The sequence below is a fragment of the Lagenorhynchus albirostris genome, chromosome 3, assembly GCF_949774975.1.
Source record: "Lagenorhynchus albirostris chromosome 3, mLagAlb1.1, whole genome shotgun sequence".
NCBI classification, from domain to species: Eukaryota; Metazoa; Chordata; class Mammalia; order Artiodactyla; family Delphinidae; genus Lagenorhynchus; species Lagenorhynchus albirostris.
This window is the reverse complement of record NC_083097.1, coordinates 40,161,583-40,184,490: the sequence shown is the minus strand read 5'-3', so window position 1 is coordinate 40,184,490 and position 22,908 is coordinate 40,161,583. Positions and strand designations below refer to the sequence as shown.

At 38.5% G+C, this 22,908-nt stretch overlaps 1 protein-coding gene across 1 annotated transcript in view; it reads right to left on the bottom strand.

Annotated features, from left to right (window-relative positions):
- Positions 1-22,908, bottom strand: part of ITGA1 (integrin subunit alpha 1) — a 165,985-nt gene that overhangs the window by 88,893 nt on the left and 54,184 nt on the right. Inside the window, exons 2-3 of the mRNA XM_060142938.1 lie at positions 11,698-11,815; positions 1,300-1,412 (exon numbers count right to left, since the gene is read on the bottom strand). Coding sequence (XP_059998921.1) covers positions 1,300-1,412; positions 11,698-11,815 — 231 coding nt within the window. The remainder of the gene's footprint in view (positions 1-1,299; positions 1,413-11,697; positions 11,816-22,908) is intronic.

The window sequence follows — 22,908 nt, the reverse complement described above, 5'->3', positions numbered from 1 at the left end:
GTGCCAAGTGAAGTGGGGGGTATCTTGGAAAGTAGAGCCACAAAAGGAGAGTTTGAGTATATACAGATATTCTTTCCAAACATCTGAATGACCTGAACTGTACATGTGCGGGGTAAACGTCACACAGCCCAGCTAAAAAATTAGAAGAATTGAATAGAGATTTTAACTGCTTCCCACTGTTGTTTGGAAACTGAGTTCAGTCAAGTAAATTGCCTGCTAAAACTAAAAGTTAAGACTTTTCAAAGGCACATAACAGATCTAGAATCTCCACACTTAAAACTCAAGAGTTTAATCCAGGATACAATAAAAAATTAATAAACATAAGAAGAAACAGGAAAATATGACCTAACCTCAAGAGAAAAGTAATAAGTGGAAAGTGATGTTGAGATATTACAGATGTTGGAATTATCAGGCAAGACATATTAAAGTAGCTATCCTCTTGAATGTAAAGAAAAAAATGCTCATAATAAACAAGTAGGAAATTGAAAAAAAGGAGAACTGAAAAATACAATATCTTAAATAAACCTGAAGAGGATGAGTCATTTCCATGGTACTTAATATTGCACAGAACACTGACAGGTTTCCAATTCCTGGACAGTTCTAGTAGGAATTTTCTAGTCATGTTCTAACTATGCTGATACTTCTATCAAACACATACATCTCAATATAAATTTACCTTTTGCAATTCTCTTTTTAAAATTTAAATTTATATTTCTCATGTTATTTTCTTTAAAAAAAACAAACACTAAGTTAAATTTTGTGGAGGAAATGTGATGGATAGGTTTATTTAGAAGAGTTCTTTTTATGTTACCACTGGTTTTACAAAGGATTCTGAACAATGGAGGTGGTTACAAGTTACAAAACTAGTAAGACCTTCTATATCTATAGATATTCTATGATGAATTTCTAAAGCAAATGAAGGGCAGAAGGCATCAAAATGCCATTTTATGTAAATCTGAATAATAAAAATGGAAGAATGTTTATAGATTCCTTCTAATCTTTTCCTGAGTTGGTTGAAATTCACTTTCAGTGAGAATGCTGGGCATAATTTAGGATCAGATTTTTTTTTTTTTTTTTTTGCGGTACGCGAGCCTCTCGCTGCCGTGGCCTCTCCCATTGCGGAGCACAGGCTCCGGATGCGCAGGCTCAGCGGCCATGGCTCACGGGCCCAGCAGCTCCACGTCATGTGGGATCTTCCCGGACCGGGGCACGAACTCGCGTCCCCTGCATCGGCAGGCGGACTCTCAACCACTGCGCCACCAGGGAAGCCCCAGACTTTAATATTTTGACTTTACATACCTGGAAGATCCAACTTTATGCAAGGTAATGATTCACCTCTCCCAACTGGACACTTATAGACATCTCCAGTTCTGTTCTTGGGTTGTCCAACTAAAGGAGAACCAACAAGCACCCTGGAAATTAAATAACTCAATTAACATTTTTGAATAATGAGAAACATTTTATTTTTGTTACTGTATGACTAGTTCGAAGACGATTGACAGTAGCTCCCATAGACATAATTAGATAGTCATCCTCAGTTAGTAACTTAATGTTATCTAAAATAAGCAGAGTGTCTTCTTCAAACTGCAGATTGATTTAAATTAAAAAACAGTAAAATATATAGGAGAGAGACTTGAGAATATTTTAGTTTCTTGTATTATATGTTACTTTAACACATTTTTTTTTTATTTGGGGGCTGAAATCATAATTATTGGTTAAGCCTGCTGCTGTGTTAATTTACAAAACACACATGGAAGTATAAATGACTTTTTCCCACGAGGAATTGATAATGTCATAGAGAGGTCAGGAAATATAAACATTATATCATAAGGTTTAATATTAGTATATACTAGTTTGTAGGCACTTAAAATAAGGATAGTTATGAGACTCAGGTTTAAAATCACTTATTGTTTTTTTTAGACAGAAGTATGAAATCAGTCTAATAATAATTAATGGAAAAAATATAATCATGATTTATTTTAGTCCTAGCAAGCCATTTAACAAGGTTTCCTATGATATCTTCAGGAACAGGATGGGTGAATGTGGTTGAATGTTAAGGTACTTGTTGGGATCCACAGCTGCTGATTCATTGCTGGCTAAACAGCTATATCCAAACACACTGATTACTAATATGTATAAAATGGATAACTAATAAGAACATGCTGTATAAAAAAATAAATTAAATTAAATTTAAAAAAAACAAAGACACATTACTAGCAACCAAAGGACTCTAATTATATACCATAAGACTGCACTTGGGATTGACTTAGCCTATATCTTTGTTAATGACTTAAGTGAAGACACAGAAAGCATAAAGGTACTCATCAAGTAAATCAAAATACCAATTTGGGCATTCAGAAGTGTCAACATTCTGGAACAAGAAACTTGAACTAGTAAAGTTTAATAAGAAACTATGTAAACAACTTCACTTAACTGTGTACTATTATCTACATCAGTACAGAATGTCGGAAACCTGACTTAATAGAAGTTCGTGTGAAAAAGTCATGGAGGATTTAGTTGACAGCAAGAAAACATGAGCCAACAGTGTATTTTAGTGCCAAAAATGGTAATGGTAATGTGACCTTAGGCATCATTGCTAGAAATAGATGCCCTGGTCAAGGAGAGTGATAGCCCTTCTGTGCTCTGCACTGTCGGGCCATGTCTGGAATCTCCAAATTAAGAGGGACATAGGCACAATGGAATGTATTTAGGAGACTATGACTCAGATAGTTAAGATTCTGGTAATTTTGTCAGACCAGAGATGCTTGAGGGAAAGTTGAGGACGTTTAGCATGGAGAAAAAAATGTCTGAAGGAGACTTGAAAGGTTGTGAAGGAGTGCAGGTGGATTGGGCATTCCTTTTAAAAATTTTCAAAATTTGAAAGTTTGTCATATTGAAAAGGGATGGGATTTATTTTGTGTAAGTCCTTTGGACAAAGCTAGTATTATGGAAATAAGTTTTACAACAATTGCAAATACTGAATTGTTGAACAGACTCCCTAAGACATAGTTGTGATATAATGCCTCTGCAAAGCCATTTCTGATATACATAAATAACCATAAAAATGTTCAAACCCCTTAACGCATAATTCTTCTGGGAATCTATCCTAAAAAAATGACCTAAATTAAAGGAAACAAGCTTAATGCATAAAGATATAATGCTTATAGTGGTATATATAATCATAAAAGTTTAAAAGAAGTGTGATCAACAGCAAGACTAATTAATTATTGTAGGTTCATTCCATAGAATATTGTGCAGTCATAAAAAAATAGTTCATAAGACTGCATGGTAGGATAAAAAATTAGTGATGACCTAATTTAAAGTAAAAACCTACCTAATTTGTTGAAAACCTATGACAATTTGAAGTGAAAGATACCAAATTATATTCAATGTACTTATTATAACAGCAATGATAAAAACAGCCAGCATTTATTGAATTTATACCATGTGCAGAACACTGTTTTAAGTGTTTTCCATGTCCTAAGTAATTTAATCCTCTCCATAAAATATAGCATGAACTTTGGTGCCAGACTTCATGAGTTCAAATCATGGTTTTACCCTTTACTTAGCTGTATGGTTTAGGACAAGCCAGTTATCCTCTGTGCTTTAGTTCCTTCATCTGTAAAATGGAAATAATAAGAGTAGCTACCTGACACGATCATCATGAACATTAAATGAGCTAATGTATATAGAATGCTTAGTACAGTATTTGGCTTATAACATGTGCTATCTAAGTGTTGGTTCTTTTTATTATTATATACATATTTTCAGATGATGGACAACTCTATCTATGTAGAACATAGATTAAAAGGGAGTACACCAAAAAACAAATTCTATTAAGGAAATTATGGTTAGGCTTTAAGGTTTTTTTCCCCAATTTTTCAAAACCTTTTGTAATGTGATTGATTAAACAAGCTTTATAGTTAAAACAGTTTGGAGAAAAGTAGTGGATATGTTATGAAAGTATTTAAGTTGAGACTAGACAGATTGATTAATGTTTATAGAGAAAATCCTACATGCTCAGCATTAATGCCAGGCACTGGGAATATAAAATGGATAAAACACAATTTTTAAGGTTGCTTAAAACTTAGGGGAGAAGCAAAAATATAAATGTTCTATTACCATATTGAATAGTTCTGAACTTGGTGCAGTTTCAGCAAAGTCTTAGAAGCAAGAAGGGATGCACATGGTTCTTTCGGTAAGTTCAAGTAACTCAGGGTAGCTGGAGTGGAACTTGAGTCTGGCAAGGTAAATAGGGTCCAGATCACATATGTTCTTACAGTGCACTTTAAGAACTTTGGATTTATTGTATGGAGGGGAGAGTTGGGAACTATTGAAGCTTTTAAAGAGGGATGTGGGACTTCCTGGTGGTCCAGTGGTAAAGAATCCACCTTCCAATGCAGGGGACACAGGTTCGATCCCTGGTTGGGGAACTAAGATCCTACATGCTGCGGGGCAACTAAGCCCGCACACTGCAACTACTGAGCTTGTGCACCTAACTGGAGCCCACATGCCGCAAACTCCAGGCCTCCAAAGACCCTTCCAATTCTAAGAGTCCATCATCTGAATAGAACAAATTATAAGTGTATGGAGGAGTACTAATTAGCTGGAAAACATGAACCATTAACTGGGGAAAATCTAGAACAATCTATAAAAAAGTGAGTTCTGAACAGTATGTTAATAATAAAGTTATTAGGTTATAAGGCAGGAGACAAGAGAGATCACAGATATCCCAGGCAAAAATGTGGAAACAGGAGCACGAGGGCTGAAAATGGAAGGTAATGAGGAAGTATGGGTGACTGGAACACAGCAGAAAGCTTCTGTATAACCTGGAGTAGGAAGGTTGAGACTGGCAAGCAATAGACTTTGAAGGAAAGGTTCTGGAATTTATATTTGAACTCTAGGCCAACAGAAACCTCTAGAGTATGATGATAATTGGAAATAACCTGATATAGCAGCTGGAGCCATGGCCTATTGTATATTCTGGATAAGTAAAGCCTGGGGTGTGAGAACTCAGAAAACGGTAGAGTGTAGTAGGCTAGGACTGAGACAGGGAGTTTGAGAGTTGGAATCAGTGATAAAGAATGGGTAAGCAGGACACAGGACGTAGAATATAAAACAAATTTGTGTATTTCTGACATCAAACATGCAACTCTGGAATATATCCCACCCCTTAATCCTAAGAAAGCCTCACTTTTCCCAAGCTGCATAAAAATGACAAGATCCTAGAAGAATATCAGCATAGAGTTTATGGAATTTTAGGAATCTTCAGTATTCTCAAGCCCCACTATCTTGCTCTATTTTTTCTCACAGCACTTATTACATTCTGACATATAACCTACCTGTTTATTAAGTTTATTATTTGTTTTTTGTTTGTCCATCCCCAATAGAATATAAACTCCACAACAGCAGGAATTTTCACCTATTCATTCACTCATATATCCTGAGTGACTCTAACAGAGCCAGATATAAAAATCAGCATTCGATAAATATTTATTGAATGAATAAATTATGACTGCATCAAATGCTCTAAGAATCTGAATAAGGAATACCTGGTCATTCATGTGACCAGCTAAGAGGTCCTAATTGTGAAGTCTTTTTTTTTTTTCACTTTAGAGGCTGGATATTTTGCTTAAGCAGAATACCATATATGCCTTTGGGTGACACAGCAGGCATTTCCACAGGTCAAGGCTGTAGAGAATCCTTGCTGTTATAGGAGCAAACTGGCTGAAGGCATAAGGCTGGGGTTCCACATCCTGGCCCTGTCACACTCGCTGTGTTAAACCTTTGGCAATTCATTCTCTGAGTCCCAGCTTCCTGTCTAGAAAATGAGGATAACAGTCATATTCACTCAAACACACAGGGTCAAGGTGAAGACCCAAAGCACATTGTTTCATGAACGATGGATATTGTTACTTTAAACTTTAATGCAAGTTTGCTTTAACTCGTTAAATTTTATTTATATTAAATTTCTGCTTTTTATATGATATTATTGCAATGATTTGTATGCAGATTGAGGATTAAAGAATGTTCTGGGTCTCATTATTGATCACTAGAGAAACACCTGATGAACTCAAAGGTCATCAAAGTGAGAGAAACACTTCTTCTCCATGAAAAAGCTCCAAATATAAAATTTAATAAACTGAGAAATGCTTCCTATTCATAATAGTTATTTTTGTCAATATGACTGCTATTATATTTATTTGAAGGGTAGCTGGCCTCTGACTGCTCTGTTTCATATTTATATGTTTTTCTTCTGTAAAAGATAGTTTCCTGGAGATTGTTGTCTCATATTTACATTATTTCTTTTCACCTAACTCTTTCCTGATCTCCAAGCCGAAGTCTGTATCAGAGTGCCAAGTACCTCCTGCCAGGCATTAAAAAACAAAAAACAAAAACCAACAGAGTGTTTGGTCGTCTTAGAGAATGAAGTTATACAGTGGCCCCATGAGCTGTTGTGCTTTTCAGTCATAAAAGGTAGAGGGGTAGAAATGAGATGAACCAAAGAACTGACGTTTGGCAAAGAGGAAATTTCAACTTCAAAAGATATTATAAGCAATTTAAAATAAACTTTATATTAAAATATGTGAGAGAAAATTTGATAAAACTTTTAAAAAGTCTTTTCACCCCAAGCTTGAATAGGCTTTATTTAAAACACACATACATTGGAAACCGGGCATCAGTCACTTGAGCCCACTAGTAAACCTTACCTGGCACGAAGCAGGGTCCTCTAGGGTAAAGGCATGAAACCAGTACATTTTGATATATATTGGGTTGGGGATTGGCTAGGGAAGTATTTGCATCATGAGAATCTATTTTGAAAAGACAGGCCCACTGAAGTCACCGAAGCCCCTAAGAATGGATGCTTAGATAGCACTCAGAGGGGTGGGTGCACATGCTGGAAGAAAGGAAGCAAAGAACAACAAAGAGTGGAAAGTCCCACACCAGCATCTCATTTTTTTCCCATCTGGCAGAGCCCTGCTATACTGGTGATTACCACTAACTCTGGAAGGCTGCGCAATGCTGAGCACATTTGAGTTTCTTCTCTTCAAAGCAAAATTATTAAACCAATTGTATTCTTTGTGATTCTTCTGAACCACGTTGCAGTTATGTGGATGCTCCAGCTCATGCTAATCATAATGAACAACAGCTGAATTTAATCAGAAGCATAATGTGTTCTGCTACTGAAAAAACATGTGGCTTCCGAGCCAAAGATATAAAGTAGGTTGTACTCCACAGGAAACTTCTGAAACATAAAGGGGGGCATAGGCCGCCTTTTCTGTTAACTGTTTACTCTTTCCAAAGATTTAAACTAATGCTTTTCAAATACACAGACTGCACTTGTTATGGGTCAACAAGTACTCCTTTACGCATACTTCAGCAAGATGTAAGATGCGTCAGGATGATTTAAAAAAAAAAATTTTTTTTTTAATTAAAAAAAATATCTCCAGATTCCCACCTCTGGAGAAAATTAAATAACAAAATTCATGTTCTCCCAAATATGTCAATTATTTCATAGTCCATTTCTTAAAATAAGTCTGCATCCTGATTTTATAAACACTTACAGAATATCCAAACATATTACTAAAATTTATTTTGCATGACCAGTGCCTGGATCTCTTTAGAATGGTATGTTGCTACCATGCCATCCTTAAAGATTTGGACATTTAGATTTTTGTAGTTTATTTACTTTTAAATTCAATTGACCACACTGTTTTTGTTTCCCTGATTTTTCACACCTTTTCCATAAAATCATTGTAAATATGGAATGTCAGAATGGAATCACAGTATCTGATATCCATATATACATTCAAATGCTCACAAACTCTCACACACATATTAAAATGTAAAGTATTATACGCCAGATACAGTTACTATCAACATTTACTTTTTAATATAGTTCTAATAAGGACAACAGTCCTAGACTGGGAGTGGAGAGACTTGAGCCCTATTTTCTGCTCTGGCCCCAAGTAGTTATATTTCCCTAGGGGAGTCACTTTAAAAAAAAGCAACAACGACAACGGGGCTTCCCTGGTGGCGCAGTGGTTGAGAGTCCGCCTGCCGATGCAGGGGACACGGGTTCGTGCCCCGGTCTGGGAAGATCCCACATGCCGCGGAGTGGCTGGGCCCCTGAGCCTATGGCCGTTGAGCCTGCGCGTCCGGAGCCTGTGCTCCGCAACGGAAGAGGCCGCAACAGTGAGAGGCCCGCGTACCGCAAAAAAAACAAAAAACAAAACACTTTATTGAAGTATGAAAGACATACACAAAGCTGTACCAATTTAATGTATACAACTTGATGAGTTTGGAGATAAGTATACATCCTTAAAACCATCACCACAATCTATGCCATAAACATATGCATCACCTCCAAAAGTTTCCTCCTGCTTTCTTTAGTAGTGGTTGTTGTTATTTATTATTATTATTTTGTGATAAGGACACAACTTAAGATCTACCTTCTTAACAAATTTTAACTGTACAACACAGTATTGCTAACTATAGGCACTGTGCTGTATAGTAAATCTCTAGGATTTATTCATCTTGTTTAACTGAAACTTTGTACCCTTTGACTAATGCTTCCTTGTTTTCCCCTCCTCTGAACCCCTGGTAACCACCATTCTATGCTCTGCTTTTACGAGTCTGACTATTTTAGGTTCCTCATATAAGTGGAGTCATGTAGTATTTGTCCTGCATCGGGCTTATCTCACTTAGCAAGACGTCCCCCAGGTTCATCCATGTTGTCTCAAATGGAAAATTTTTCCTCTTTTTTTAAGGCAGAATAATATTCTACTGTATGTATATAACATATTTTTAAAATCTATTCACCTGACAATGGACATTTAGATGGCTTTCAAGTCTTGGTTATTGTGAATAATGCTGCAGTGAACATGTGAATAATGCAGATATCTGAGATCTTGATTTCAATTCCTTTTGCTATTTACCCAGAACAGGGTAGCTCTATTTTCAGTTCTTTTGAGGAACCTCTATATTGTTTTCCATAGTGGCTGCACCAATTTACTGTCCCACTAACGTGTATGAACGTTCCCTTTTCTCCACATACTTGCCAACACTTTGTTTTGATAATAGTTATGAGAGAGTCACTTTTAACCTTACTCTTTTATGTGTTCTGTTTTTTCATCAATGAGGACAGGAAGTTAAACTAGATTCGGTTGTTCAGCCAACTGAGTGGAGTGTATTATTGAGTGCATATTATGCTTAAGGTCCTGTGCCGGATGCTGGGCAATGCACAGGGTTGCAAGCGGGAACCAAAACCAGTTCTTGCTTTCTAAACATGTCCCCTAATACACTAACTTCTCCCTCTTTCTGTTTTCCATTTTGAAGTTTCCAAGTACCTAGACATTACCTTGAACTCAAGCTGTCTAAAACCATACTCATCAACTTCCTGATAAAACTGATTTTCCTTTCCTGTACATTTGTCTCTGAATGACTACCCACTTCCCGGTAATCCAGTGCAGACATTTTGGAATGTGTTTGACACCTCCTACACCTTCATTTGCCATTCCCAGACTTCCACTAAGATTTAATTATTCACCTACATTTATCTTGGGTACACTATTCTTTCACTGCAGTTCGCCCTCCTTGTCCAGGCCTCATTGTTTAAGCAGATTGCTGTCCTTGCTTGCCTGTGGATTTCCCCGATTTCAGGCACTCCTTTCTCCAATCCAATCTATACATAATTTCCTAAACTAAGTTTCATAAAACAACCTATAATGGCTTCTCAGTACCCTCTACTTAGGTACAAGCTCCTTTGTCTGGCTTTTAAGGTCTTTCCCCTCTATCATCCCAACATCAGATCTGTTTGCTTACCAACACTCTCACTTATCCTCAGGTCTATGCCCTTGTTTATGTAGCTTCCCAGCTTAGAGTGACATCTCTGATGTTATTGAAAGGTAAGTCATCTTTCAAGATTCAGCTTAAGAATCAAGCATCACTTACTCCTTCTTGAATTGAAGAAATCGTATGGGTGCACTAAAGTCCCAAGAGGAAATATGAATGCCTTCTTACTCTACTAAGATTCATTCAGATAATTCAGGGCTTCTGATAGCAGACTGCCCTAAAATCAGAGAGACAGGACTGGATGAGGGAGGAAGCTTACAGGCTTTCCTCACTATCAGAGAATGAAAACCAGACTTTCATAAAATCTGCTAACAATACGGTCATCCCTCGGCATCCGTGGGGGACTGGTTCCAGGCCCCCAGTGGCTACAAAACTTCGCATATGCTCAAGTCCCTTATATAAAACGGCCTGGTACAGTCCGCCCACCGCAACTCTGGTACCATAGTTGGTTTAATTAGCGAATGCGAAACCTCTGAATAGGAAGGGCTGACTGTTATTTGACTATTTTTTAAAAAGACAGTTCATTTTAAGTAGGTGGTTTAAGACTTTAAGTTTTGCTATTCCTCTTTAAAATTTATGTAATTATTAGTAATAAGTGAAAATTCACTGTAATATGTGTTTTATGTAAAAGTTAAGCTTTTTAAGAAAAACATGCACTGAGTGTCAGTTTATTCTAGCTTATGCACAAAGAGAAGCTTGACCAGTTGGCCCACTCACATTATTCTCCCAGAGGTAGAACTCCCTGAATTGCAGACATAATGCCTAAAAGAATAAAATTGGTGTCTAGAGGGATGACTTTATCCATTTAACCTTAAAAAAGGAGGTGGGTGGTAAAGTGAGAGCATAGGATTGAAAGACAGAGGATATAAAAACTCATACTCTATTATTAGATGTCTTATCTGAGATATTTATAGGGAGAGAAGAAGAGTGAAGCACCTCCACAAATTTTAGTTTATACCCAGGATACAATATCTGTACTTGAAAAATGTGAGAACTCAAATTCTTACTTTGATACTATTTAGAGGATTATTGTCAAATTAAGCAAGTCTAGAAGGTAAAGTGAAATATCGAAAAGTCACATCTTTTCATCTGTGAAATATAGTAGAGAGATAGCTCACTGTTTTCCAAATAGATATAGATCCATTTTTGTTTGTATTACTGTAGTCACTAGAAAAATGGGCTTTTTTAGTTTAAGTTACTAAACTGAAGCAAAGTTTAACTCCTGTTCTCTTTTTCTACAAGGTCCAATTAAAAAAAAAAAGACTCCCTAAAAATTATGTTAAATATAAAGCAAAAGAACTCTAATAATTTTGTATAATTTTCAAAAGTTAAATATGCTTTAAAAAAAACATACTAAAGTGAACTTAACCAATATTAAAGGCTTTTTAAAGTGTATAAAAGAAATTCAGTAAGGTTCATTATAAGTAATAGACCAAACTCAGTAGGTCAGTAAAGCACCAAAAATATAAGCCCAATATTATATTATGGAAGTGATCTCATCTGCCTCCCAATACCTCCTGCTGAATTTCAGCCATGCTAAAATGAGAACAATTAAAGAACTCTTGCCAGAATAACATACTTACAAAACAATGACTATTTTGGATAAGGATCTTCCTTGAGGTCAACCCAGGTTTCAACAGAGTCACTAACCATGTCTTTTAATATTGCCAAGGAATTTTTCCTTTTTCACTTTTTCAGTTTCCATTACCAAATGATCAGACTGCATTTCCTACCATAAACGATTCATTCTAAGTCTCATTCATAAAACGAACTGTAACCAAATAATATTTTCCATTACCTTGTAAGAAAACTAAACAACAACAACAAAACCCATTAACTTACCATTTTCCTTCTGCATTTTCATATTGTTGAACAGTATATCCAAACATGTCCTCCACTGGGCCGCTGAAAGTCAATGAGTTTTTCACATCAACATTGAATGATATGCAGAAGCCTAGAACTTTAAGAGGGAAAACAAAGTCCAGTTACATAGAGTTAACTAAGATTCCACTATGTTTTGAATTATGAAGGCATTCTTGAGGTTACCATTCAAAGCTGAGCGCTTATTAAAAAGAGCAATGACACTCAAAGAATGGGAACAAGAAAGGTCTGCAATGTTAACTGTATTACTGACTGGAAATCAACATAATGACTTTGAAGAACATAGGTATTAACATTCAAACAAAATCCCATAGTAATTCAGTATCTGTACCCTTCCCAGAACTAAAGATTTCAGAATGTGTGGGAAGGAGCTGGCAGAAACTCATGCTCACACATGACTAATGCAGTCACGGATAATTTTCCAGTAGTGATCCCTACAGCAAACCATGGCCACTATGAAATGTAAACAGCTTCATTTTCCTGTTTTGACAACGGAGGATACAAGCAGACCATTTAAGCCTCGAGAGGTAGCTTTCTCCTTGCTGCTACGAAAGGGAAGGCAAGCTGACTGTTTCCACCCAGAGCTGGCTTATGCAGGCTCGAGATTTGCTCTGCTTCCCTCTCTGAATCAAGCAGTGGGTGGAAGCTTATACTTAGCACTGACGTCTCCTTCTAGTGTTGGTGGTGGTGATAGCCTCACAGGTTGAGAGGTTAATCTGTTGAGATTAAATTAGATGATATATCTAAAGAGTTTACTCAATGTCTGGCACACACTACATATTCATTGAGGGTTAAATCTCTTCAATTTCTTTGTAGTTCAGGTAATGGAAATCTTTTATAGGTGAGATTCTCTCCTGAAAGTGTTCTGGATGGTGCCAAATTATCTCAAATGGATGGTGCCAAATTCCATCTCTGGTACTGGTTTTTAAAGCATACTTGTGAAGTTCCAAAGTATTCCCCTCCTAGATGTAACTAAAAATTCTTCCCAAAGAGTACGCCCTTATAAAATCACACAGCATCATAAGGTATATTCAGAGGTGATTAAATTCACTCTCCTCTGTTAAAACCATGATATATAGCTACGTGTAAACAGAAAAAAAATTCTTTCCTTATTCACTGTAAACTCTGCCATAAGTACAGTCTAAATTCAGACTCCAACTCATTCCATGCTCTAATTAATAACCTTCAAATTTTGGTAACAACATTAAATGCTTATTTGATGCACAAAATTTTACACAACTTAGAGAAAATTATTCTTCATAAAAAGATACTTCTGTATACCTACTTATAAAGTCTTCCTTTGATCTCCCCACCTGGAAATAATCTTTTAACTACTAAGCCCTCTTCTTTTATTTTTTAAAAAAATCCCTCAGAGAAATAATTATTAAATACTATCTATGTTGTAGTTACCTGTGTGAGATTTTTTTTTCCCCTAGACTGGAAAATTCTTAAAGGCAGGGACTCTCTTACTCATCTTCCTTATCCTTCCTCAAAATCTAGCACAGCTCCTTGTGGGCAATAACATATTCATAGAATGAAAGATAATACATTGAAGGAGAAAGTGGGCCAGTGGTAGATAGAAGTGAACTGGAAACTATGTCATCTTAGTTAAGGAAGACTTCATGGAGCTGGAAATTTTAAGTTAGATTTTTAAGGAGAGGGAGAGATACAACTTGGCAGTGAGAGGAAAATATGTCCCAAGGATTTGGGAGAGTCTCTGCAAGTAATAAGATACAGAACGGGACAAATATGGTTGCAAGATCATGGAGAGATTTGCCTGGCTGGCGTGGAAGATGCAGAAAAAGAATGGATGGGTAGCAGAAGTCCATTTATGTACATTTCCTGTTCATTCTTCAAGGATGATGGAGAACAGCTGGTTACCATCTTCTGCATAATGGCCTTTCATATATTTGAAGACAGTTTTAAACACTGTTCACTCTCTACTCCAAACTAAATAGTACATGTTCCTACTCTTTCCTCACAGTTTTTTTTGAACACTTTCAACAGATTATTTTTGATACGAGAGATACACACAACAGTACTTCTACAGCAGGATTTCTCAACTTTGGCACTATTGACATTTTGGGTCAGGAAATTCTTTGTTACCAGGGGCTACCCTATGCACTGTAGGGCATTTGACAACATCTGTGGCCCTAGCCATGTGATGTTAGCAGCCCCCCTGAGTTGTGAAGATCAAAAACGTCTCCAGACACTGCCAATTTACCCCAGGGCTAAAATCACCCAGAGTTGAAAACCACTGTATTATAGATAAAGAGCAGGAAACCACCACCAATGATTTTGTTGAAGAAGGTGCCTGAAAACCAACTGTGGCCTGCAGACCAGCAGCAACTGCATCACCTGGGAGCTTGTACGGGATCCCTCCCCAGATTTCCTGAATCAGTATCTACATCACAACAAGTTCCCCAGAGAACCAGACTCCTGTTAAGGTCTGAGAAGCACAGGTCTGTAATATGGTACTCCTCTCTCATAATGTTGATGCAGGTAACAGAATTTACCTACATTAAAACTACTCACCGTACTTTAGACATAAGGGGGAAGTTGACCCTTTAATCAGGGTCAACTTCACCCCTCTTGAAGGGTTTTCCCAGAACTTCATCATCTTTAATATATGCTTTCCCAAAGGGCATTCATGGTGCTCCTCAACATAAGACCAAGAGCTTTTGGTTTCCTATTTGGGGCCTGTTTGTTTATTCTACATGTTGTGTGGAATGTCCGGGGGTGTGTGCTGCACTTTTTTTCATTTCCTGTCCTCAGAATTCCACAGGCAATTTGCCCAAAGTGATTGTAAATCAGCCTCTTTCATGTTTTCTAAGACACCAAGGAGCCTGAAGCACAGAAGATGACGTAAATAAAAAAGGTTTACATCTTGTTCTTTTGATTTAAAGGAGTACATACACAGTAAAAGCAGCTTCCCATAACTTTTAGTTCAATGTTCATGTTGTTATATTAAGTTGTCTTGATGTACCGGAAGTAAAGCAAAATCATACTTATTCTTTTTTTTTTTGTCATACTTATTCTTAATCAAAGTTAAAAAAAAAAAAAGAGCAAACAGACCGAGGTGGCTTTAGGGGGCAACATAGGGTGAAAATGTTGGGAAACATAGACAATAATCAGATGTCAAAAGTAAATCCTGGAGAACGGAGCCTGCGTTTCCGCAGAGCTGGAACTCCCAGCTCGGGGTCTCTTCCCTCCGCCGTCACGGAACTTCCCCGGAGCCCGAGGGGAGGGCGGCATCACTGAGGCTGCCGGCTCTGGAGGGGCCCCAGTGGCCAAAGCCGCGACAATCGTGGGGACGGCGGGCCGGATCACTCATCCTGGGGTGAGCCAGCTGCCATGTCATGAGGACACTCAAGCAGCCCTCAGGAGAGATCCATGTGGCAAGAAACTGAGGCCTCCAACTGCAGGCACGTTCTGTTGGTGATGATGGGTGCCATGTGAGATATGACTTCATTAAACAGAAAAGGTTCATCAGTGGTGCTGCAAAAGGCATTGTTTCATCTTTTCCATGGCTAATATTCGATTGTGTACATGTACCACTTCTTCTTTGTCCATTCATCTGTACATAGACATTTTGCTTGCATACATGTCTCGCTATTATACACCAGAAATACATCTACTTGTGGAACAACTCCTACAGAACACCTACTGAACGCTGGCAGAAGACCTCAGACCTCCCAAAAGGCAAGAAAGTCCCCACGTACCTCAGTAGGGCAAAAGAAAAAAGAGTAAACAGAGACAAAAGAATAGGGATGGGACCTGCACCAGCGGGAGGGAGCTGTGAAGGAGGAAAAGTTTCCACACACTAGGAAGCCCATTTGCAGGCGGAGACTGCGGGTGGCGGAGGGGGGAAGCTTCGGAGCCGCGGAGGAGAGCGCAGCAACAGGGGTGCGGGAGGCAAAGCAGAGAGATTCCAGCACTGAGGATCGGTGCCGACCGGCACTCACCAGCCGGAGAGGCTTGTCTGCTCACCCTTCGGTCAGAGCGCAGGGAGAGACCTGGGGTTGGCGGCATGAATACAGCCTGCAGGGGGTTAGTGCACCACCGGGAGGGAGTCCGGGGAAAAGTCTGGACCTGCCGAAAAGGCAAGAGACTTTTTCTTCCCTCTTTGTTTCCTGGTGCGCGAGGAGAGGGGTTAAGAGCGCTGCTTAAAGGAGCTCCAGAGACGGGTGCGAGCCTCGGTGATCAGCACGGACCCCAGAGATGGTCATGAGACGCTAAGGCCGCTGCTGCCGCCACAAAGCCTGTGTGCGAGCACAGGTCACTATGCACACCTCCCTTCCGGGGAGCCTGTGCAGCCCGCCACTGCCAGGGTCCCAGGATGCGGGGACAACTTCCCCGGGAGAACGCACGGCGCGCCTCAGGCTGGTGCAACGTCCCGCCGGCCTCTGCCACTGCGGGCTCGCCCCACACTCCGTACCCCTCCCTCCCCCCAGCCTGAGTGAGCCAGAGTCCCTGAAGCAGCTGCTCCTTTAACCCCGTCCTGTGTGAGCGGGAACAGATGCCCTCAGGCGACCTACACGCAGAGGCGGGGCCAAATCCAAAGCTGAGCCCCTGGGAGCTGTGAGAACAAAGAAGAGAAAGGGAAATCTCTCCCAGCAGCCTCAGAAGCAGCGGATTAAAGCTCCATAATCAACTTGATATACCCTGCATCTGTGGAATACCTGAATAGACAACGTCATCCCAAATTGAGGAGGTGGACTTTGAGAGCAAGATTTACGATTTTTTCCCCTTTTCCTCTTTTTGTGAGTGTGTATGTGTATGCTTCTGTGTGAGATTTTGTCTGTATAGCTTTGCTTTCACCATTTGTCCTAAGGTTCTATCCGTCCGTTTTTTCTTTAAAAATTTTTTTTTCTTAAAAATTATTTTTTATTTTAATAACTTTATTTTATCTTCTTTCTTTCTTTCCCTTTCTTTCTCCCTCCTTTTCTTTCTTTCTTTCTTTCTTTCTTTCTTTCTTTCTTTCTTTCTTTCTTTCTTTCTTTCTTTCTTTCTTTCTCTCTTTCTCTCTTTCTCTCTTTCTTCTTTCTTCTCCCTTTTATTCTGAGCCGTGTGGATGAAAGGCTCTTGGTGCTGCATCCAGCACTCAGTGCTGTGCCTCTGACGTGGGAGAGCCAACTTCAGGACACTGGTCCCAGCTCCACATAATATCAAACGGCAAAAATCTCCCAGAGATCTCCATCTCAACACCAGCACCCAGCTTCACTCAACGTCCAGCAAGCTACAGTGCTGGACACCCTATGCCAAACAACTAGCAACACAGGAACACAACCCCACCCATTAGCAGAGAGGCTGCCTAAAATCATAATAAGTCCACAGACACCCCAAAACACACCACCAGACGTGGACCTGCCCACCAGAAACACAAGATCCAGCCTCATCCACCAGAACACAGGCACTAGTCCCCTCCACCAGGAAGCCTACACAAACCACTGAACCAACGTTAGCCACTGGGGACAGACACCAAGAACAGCGGGAACTACGAACTTGCAGCCTGTAAAAAGGAGACCCCAAATACAGTAAGATAAGCAAAATGAGAAGACAGAAAAACACACAGAGATGAAGGAGCAAGATAAAAACCCACCACACCTAACAAATGAAGAGGAAATAGGCAGTCTACCTGAAAAAGAATTCAGAATAATGATAGTAAAGATGATCCAAAATCTTGGAAATAGAATAGAGAAAAAGCAAGAAACATTTAACAAGGACATAGAAGAACTGAAGATGAAACAAGCAATGATGAACAACACAATAAATGAAACTAAAAATACTCTAGATGGGATCAATAGCAGAATAACTGAGGCAGAAGAACGGATAAGTGACCTGGAAGATAAAATAGTGGAAATAACTACTGCAGAGCAGAATAAAGAAAAAAGAATGAAAAGAACTGAGGACAGTCTCAGAGACCTCTGGAACAACATTAAATGCACAAACATTCGAATTATAGGAGTTTCAGAAGAAGAAGAGAAAAAGAAAGGGACTGAGAAAATATTTGAAGAGATTATAGTTGAAAACTTCCCTAATATGGGAAAGGAAATACTTAATCAAGTCCAGGAAGCACAGAGAGCCAAATACAGGATAAATCCAAGGATAAACACGCCAAGACACATATTAATCAAACTGTCAAAAATTAAATACAAAGGAAACATATTAAAAGCAGCAAGGGAAAAACAACAAATAACACATAAGGGAATCCCCATAAGGTTAACAGCTGATCTTTCAGCAGAAACTCTGCAAGCCAGAAGGGACAGGCAGGACATATTTAAAGTGATGAAGGAGAAAAAACTGCAACCAAGATTACTCTACCCAGCAAGGATCTCATTCAGATTTGATGGAGAAATTAAAACCTTTACACACAAGCAAAAGCTGACAGAGTTCAGCACCACCAAACCAGCTTTACAACAAATGCTAAAGGAACTTCTCTAGGCAAGAAACACAAGAGAAAGAAAAGACCTACAATAACAAACCCACAACAATTAAGAAAATGGGAATAGGAACATACATATCGATAATTACCTTAAATGTAAATGGATTAAATGCTCCCACCAAAAGACACAGACTGGCTGAATGGATACAAAAAAAAGACCCATATATATGCTGTCTACAAGAGACCCACTTCAGACCTAGAGACACATACAGACTGAAAGTGAGGGGATGGAAAAAGATATTCCATGCAAATAGAAACCAAAAGAAAGCTGGAGTAGCAATTCTCATATCAGGCAAAATAGACTTTAAAATAAAGACTATTAGAAGAGACAAAAAAGGATACTACATAATGATCAAGGGATGAATCCAAGAAGAAGACATAACAATTGTAAATATTTATGCACCCAACATAGGAGCACCTCAATACATAAGGCAAATACTAACAGCCATAAAAGGGGAAATAGACAGTAACACATTCATAGTAGGGGACTTTAACACCCCATTTTCACCAATGGACAGATCATCCAAAATGAAAATAAATAAGGAAACATAAGCTTTAAATGATACATTAAACAAGATGGACTTAATTGATATTTATAGGACATTCCATCCAAAAACAACAGAATACACATTTTTCTCAAGTGCTCATGGAACATCCTCCAGGATAGATCATATCTTGGGTCACAAATCAAGCCCTGGTAAATTTAAGAAAATTGAAATTGTATCAAGTATCTTTTCTGACCACAACGCTATGACACTAGATATCAATTACAGGAAAAGATCTGTAAAAAATACAAACACATGGAGGCTAAACAATACACTACTTAATAACGAAGTGAAATCAAAGAGGAAATCAAAAAATACCTAGAAACAAATGACAATGGAGACACGACGACCCTAAACCTATGGGATGCAGCAGAAGCAGTTCTAAGAGGGAAGTTTATAGCAAGACAATCCTACCTTAAGAAACAGGAAACATCTCAAATAAGCAACCTAACCTTGCACCTAAAGCAATTAGAGAAAGAAGAACAAAAAAATCCCAAAGTTAGCAGAAGGAAAGACATCATAAAGATCAGATGAGAAATAAATGAAAAAGAAATGAAGGAAACAATAGCAAAGATCAATAAAACTAAAAGCTGGTTCTTTGAGAAGATAAACAAAATTGATAAACCATTAGCCAGACTCATCAAGAAAAACAGGGAGAAGACCCAAATCAATAGAATTAGAAATGAAAAAGGAGAAGTAACAACTGTCACTGCAGAAATACAAAAGATCATGAGAGATTACTACAGGCAACTCTATGCCAGTAAAATGGAAAACCTGGAAGAAATGGACAAATTCTTAGAAATGCACAATGTGGCAAGACTGAATCAGAAAGAAACAGAAAATATGAAGAGACCAATCACAAGCACTGAAATCGAAACTGTGATTAAAAATCTTCCAACAAACAAAAGCCCAGGACCAGATGGCTTCCCAGGCGAATTCTATCAAACATTTAGAGAAGAGCTAACACCTATCTTTCTCAAACCCTTCCAAAATATAACAGAGGGAGGAACACTCCCAAACTCATTCTACGAGGCCACCATCACCCTGACACCAAAATCAGACCAGGATGTCACAAAGAAAGAAAACTACAGGCCAATATCACTGATGAACATAGAGGCAAAAATCCTCAACCAAATACTAGCAAACAGAATCCAACAGCACATTAAATGGATCATACACCATGATCAAGTGGGGTTTATTCCAGGAATGCAAGGATTCTTCAATATACGCAAATCAATCAACGTGATACACCATATGAACAAATTGAAGGAGAAAAACCATATGATCATCTCAATAGATGCAGAGAAAGCTTTCGACAAAATCCAACACACATTTATGATAAAAACCCTGCAGAAAGTAGGCACAGTGGGAACTTTCCTCAACATAATAAAGGCCATATATGACAAACCCACAGCCAACATCGTCCTCAATGGTGAAAAACTGAAAGCATTTCCACTAAGATCAGGAACAAGACAAGGTTGCCCACTCTCACCACTCTTATTCAACATAGTTTTGGAAGTTTTAGCCACAGCAATCAGAGAAGAAAAAGAAATGAAAGAAATTCAAATCGAAAAAGAAGAAGTACACCTGTCACTCTTTGCAGATGACATGATACTACACATAGAGAATCCTAAAGATGCTACCAGAAAACTACTAGAGCTAATCAATGAATTTGGTAAAGTAGCAGGATAAAAAAATTAATGCACAGAAATCTCTGACATTCCTATACACTAATGATGAAAAATCTGAAAGTGAAATCAAGAAAACACTCGCATTTACCATTGCAACAAAAAGAATCAAATATCTAGGAATAAACCTACCTAAGGAGACAAAAGACCTGTATGCAGAAAATTATAAGACACTGATGAAAGAAATTAAAGATGACACAAAGAGATGGAGAGATATACCATGTTGTTGGATTGGAAGAATCAACATTGTGAAAATGACTCTACTACCCAAAGCAATCTACAGATTCAATGCAATCCCTATCAAACTACCACTGGCATTTTTCACAGAACTAGAACAAAAACTTTCACAATTTGTATGGGAACACAAAAGACCCCAAATAGCCAAAGCAATCTTGAGAACAAAAAACTGAGCTGGAGGAATCAGTCTCCCTGACTTCCGACTATACTACAAAGCTACAGTAATCAAGACGGTATGGTACTGGCACAAAAACAGAAAGATAGATCAATGGAACAGGATAGAAAGCCCAGAGATAAACCCACACACATATGGTCACCTTATCTTTGATAAAGGAGGCAGGAATGTACAGTGGAGAAAGGACAGCCTCTTCAATAAGTGGTGCTGGGAAAACTGGACAGGTACATATAAAAGTATGAGATTAGATCACTCCCTAACACCATACACAAAAATAAGCTCAAAATGGATTAAAGACCTAAATGTAAGGCCAGAAACTATCAAACTCTTAGAGGAAAACATAGGCAGAACACTCTATGACATAAATCACAGCAAGATCCTTTTTGACCCACCTCCTAGAGAAATGGAAATAAAAACAAAAATAAGCAAATGGGGGCTTCTCTGGTGGCCCAGTGGTTGACAGTCTGCCTGCTGATGCAGGGGACACGGGTTCGTGCCCCAGTCCGGGAATATCCCACACCCCATGGAGCGGCTGGGCCCATGACCATAGCCGCTGAGCCTGTGCATTCGGAGCCTGTGCTCCGCAATGGGAGAGGCCACAATAGTGAGAGGCCTGCGTGCAGCAAAACAAATCAAAACAAAACAAAACAAAAAAAACCCAAAGGGGACCTAATGAAACTACAAAGCTTTTGCACAGCAAAGGAAACCATAAACAAGACCAAAAGACAACCCTCAGAATGGAAGAAAATATTTACACATGAAGCAACTGACAAAGGATTAATCTCCAAAATTTATAAGCAGCTCATGCAGCTCAATAACAAAAAAACAAACAACCCAATCAAAAAATGGCCAGAAGACCTAAATAGACATTTCTCCAAAGAAGATATGCAGATTGCCAACAAACACATGAGAGAATGCTCAACATCATTAATCATTAGAGAAATGCAAATCAAAACTACAATGAGATATCATCTCACACCGGTCAGAATGGCCATCAAGAAAAAATCAACAAACAATAAATGCTGGAGAGGGTGTGGAGAAAAGGGAACACTCTTGCACTGCTGGTGGGAATATGAATTGGTACAGCCACTCTGGAGAACAGTATGGAGGTTCCTTAAAAAACTATAAATAGAACTACCATATGACCCAGCAATCCCACTACTGGGCATATACCCTGAGAAAACCATAATTCAAAAAGAGTTATATACCAAAATGTTCACTGCAGCTCTACTTACAATAGCCAGGGGTTGGAAACAACCTAAATGTCCATCATTGCATGAATGGATAAAGAAGATGTGGCACATATATACAATGGAATATTACTCAGCCATAAAAGTAAATCAAATTGAGTTATTTGTAGTGAGGTGGATGGACCTAGAGTCTGTCATACAGAGTGAAGTAAGTCAGAAAGAGAAAGATAAATACCATATGGTAACACATATATATAGAATCTAAGAAAAACAAATGTCATGAAGAACCTAGGGGTAAGACAGGAATAAAGACACAGACCTACTAGAGAATGGACTTGAGGATATAGGGAGGGGAAAGTGTAAGCTGTGACAAAGTGAGAGAGTGGCATGGACACATATACACTACCAAACATAAAATAGATAGCTAGTGGGAAGCAGCCGCATAGCACAGGGAGATCAGCTCGGTGCTTTGTGACCACCTGGATGGGTGGGATAGGGAGGGTCGGAGGGAGGGAGATGGAAGATGGAGGTGATATGGGAACATATGTGTATGTATAACTGATTCACTTTGTTATAAAGCAGAAACTAACACATCATTGTAAAGCAATTATACTCCAATAATGATGTAAAAAAAAAAAGTAAATCCTGATTTCATATGTACCAGCAAAAGAGAGAGTTTTTCCTTTAATAATATTAACATCTATATAGTATACTTACTATGTGTTATACCTCACATGCTCCATCTCATTTAATTTGCTAACAAGCCTACAATCAAATACCATTATTATTACCATTGGACAGAATAGGAGAAGGAGGCTTAAGATGATAGAGAAATTTGCCTACATTTCTTCAGGACTCCCAAATCATTTACATTAATCCCATTTTTATATCT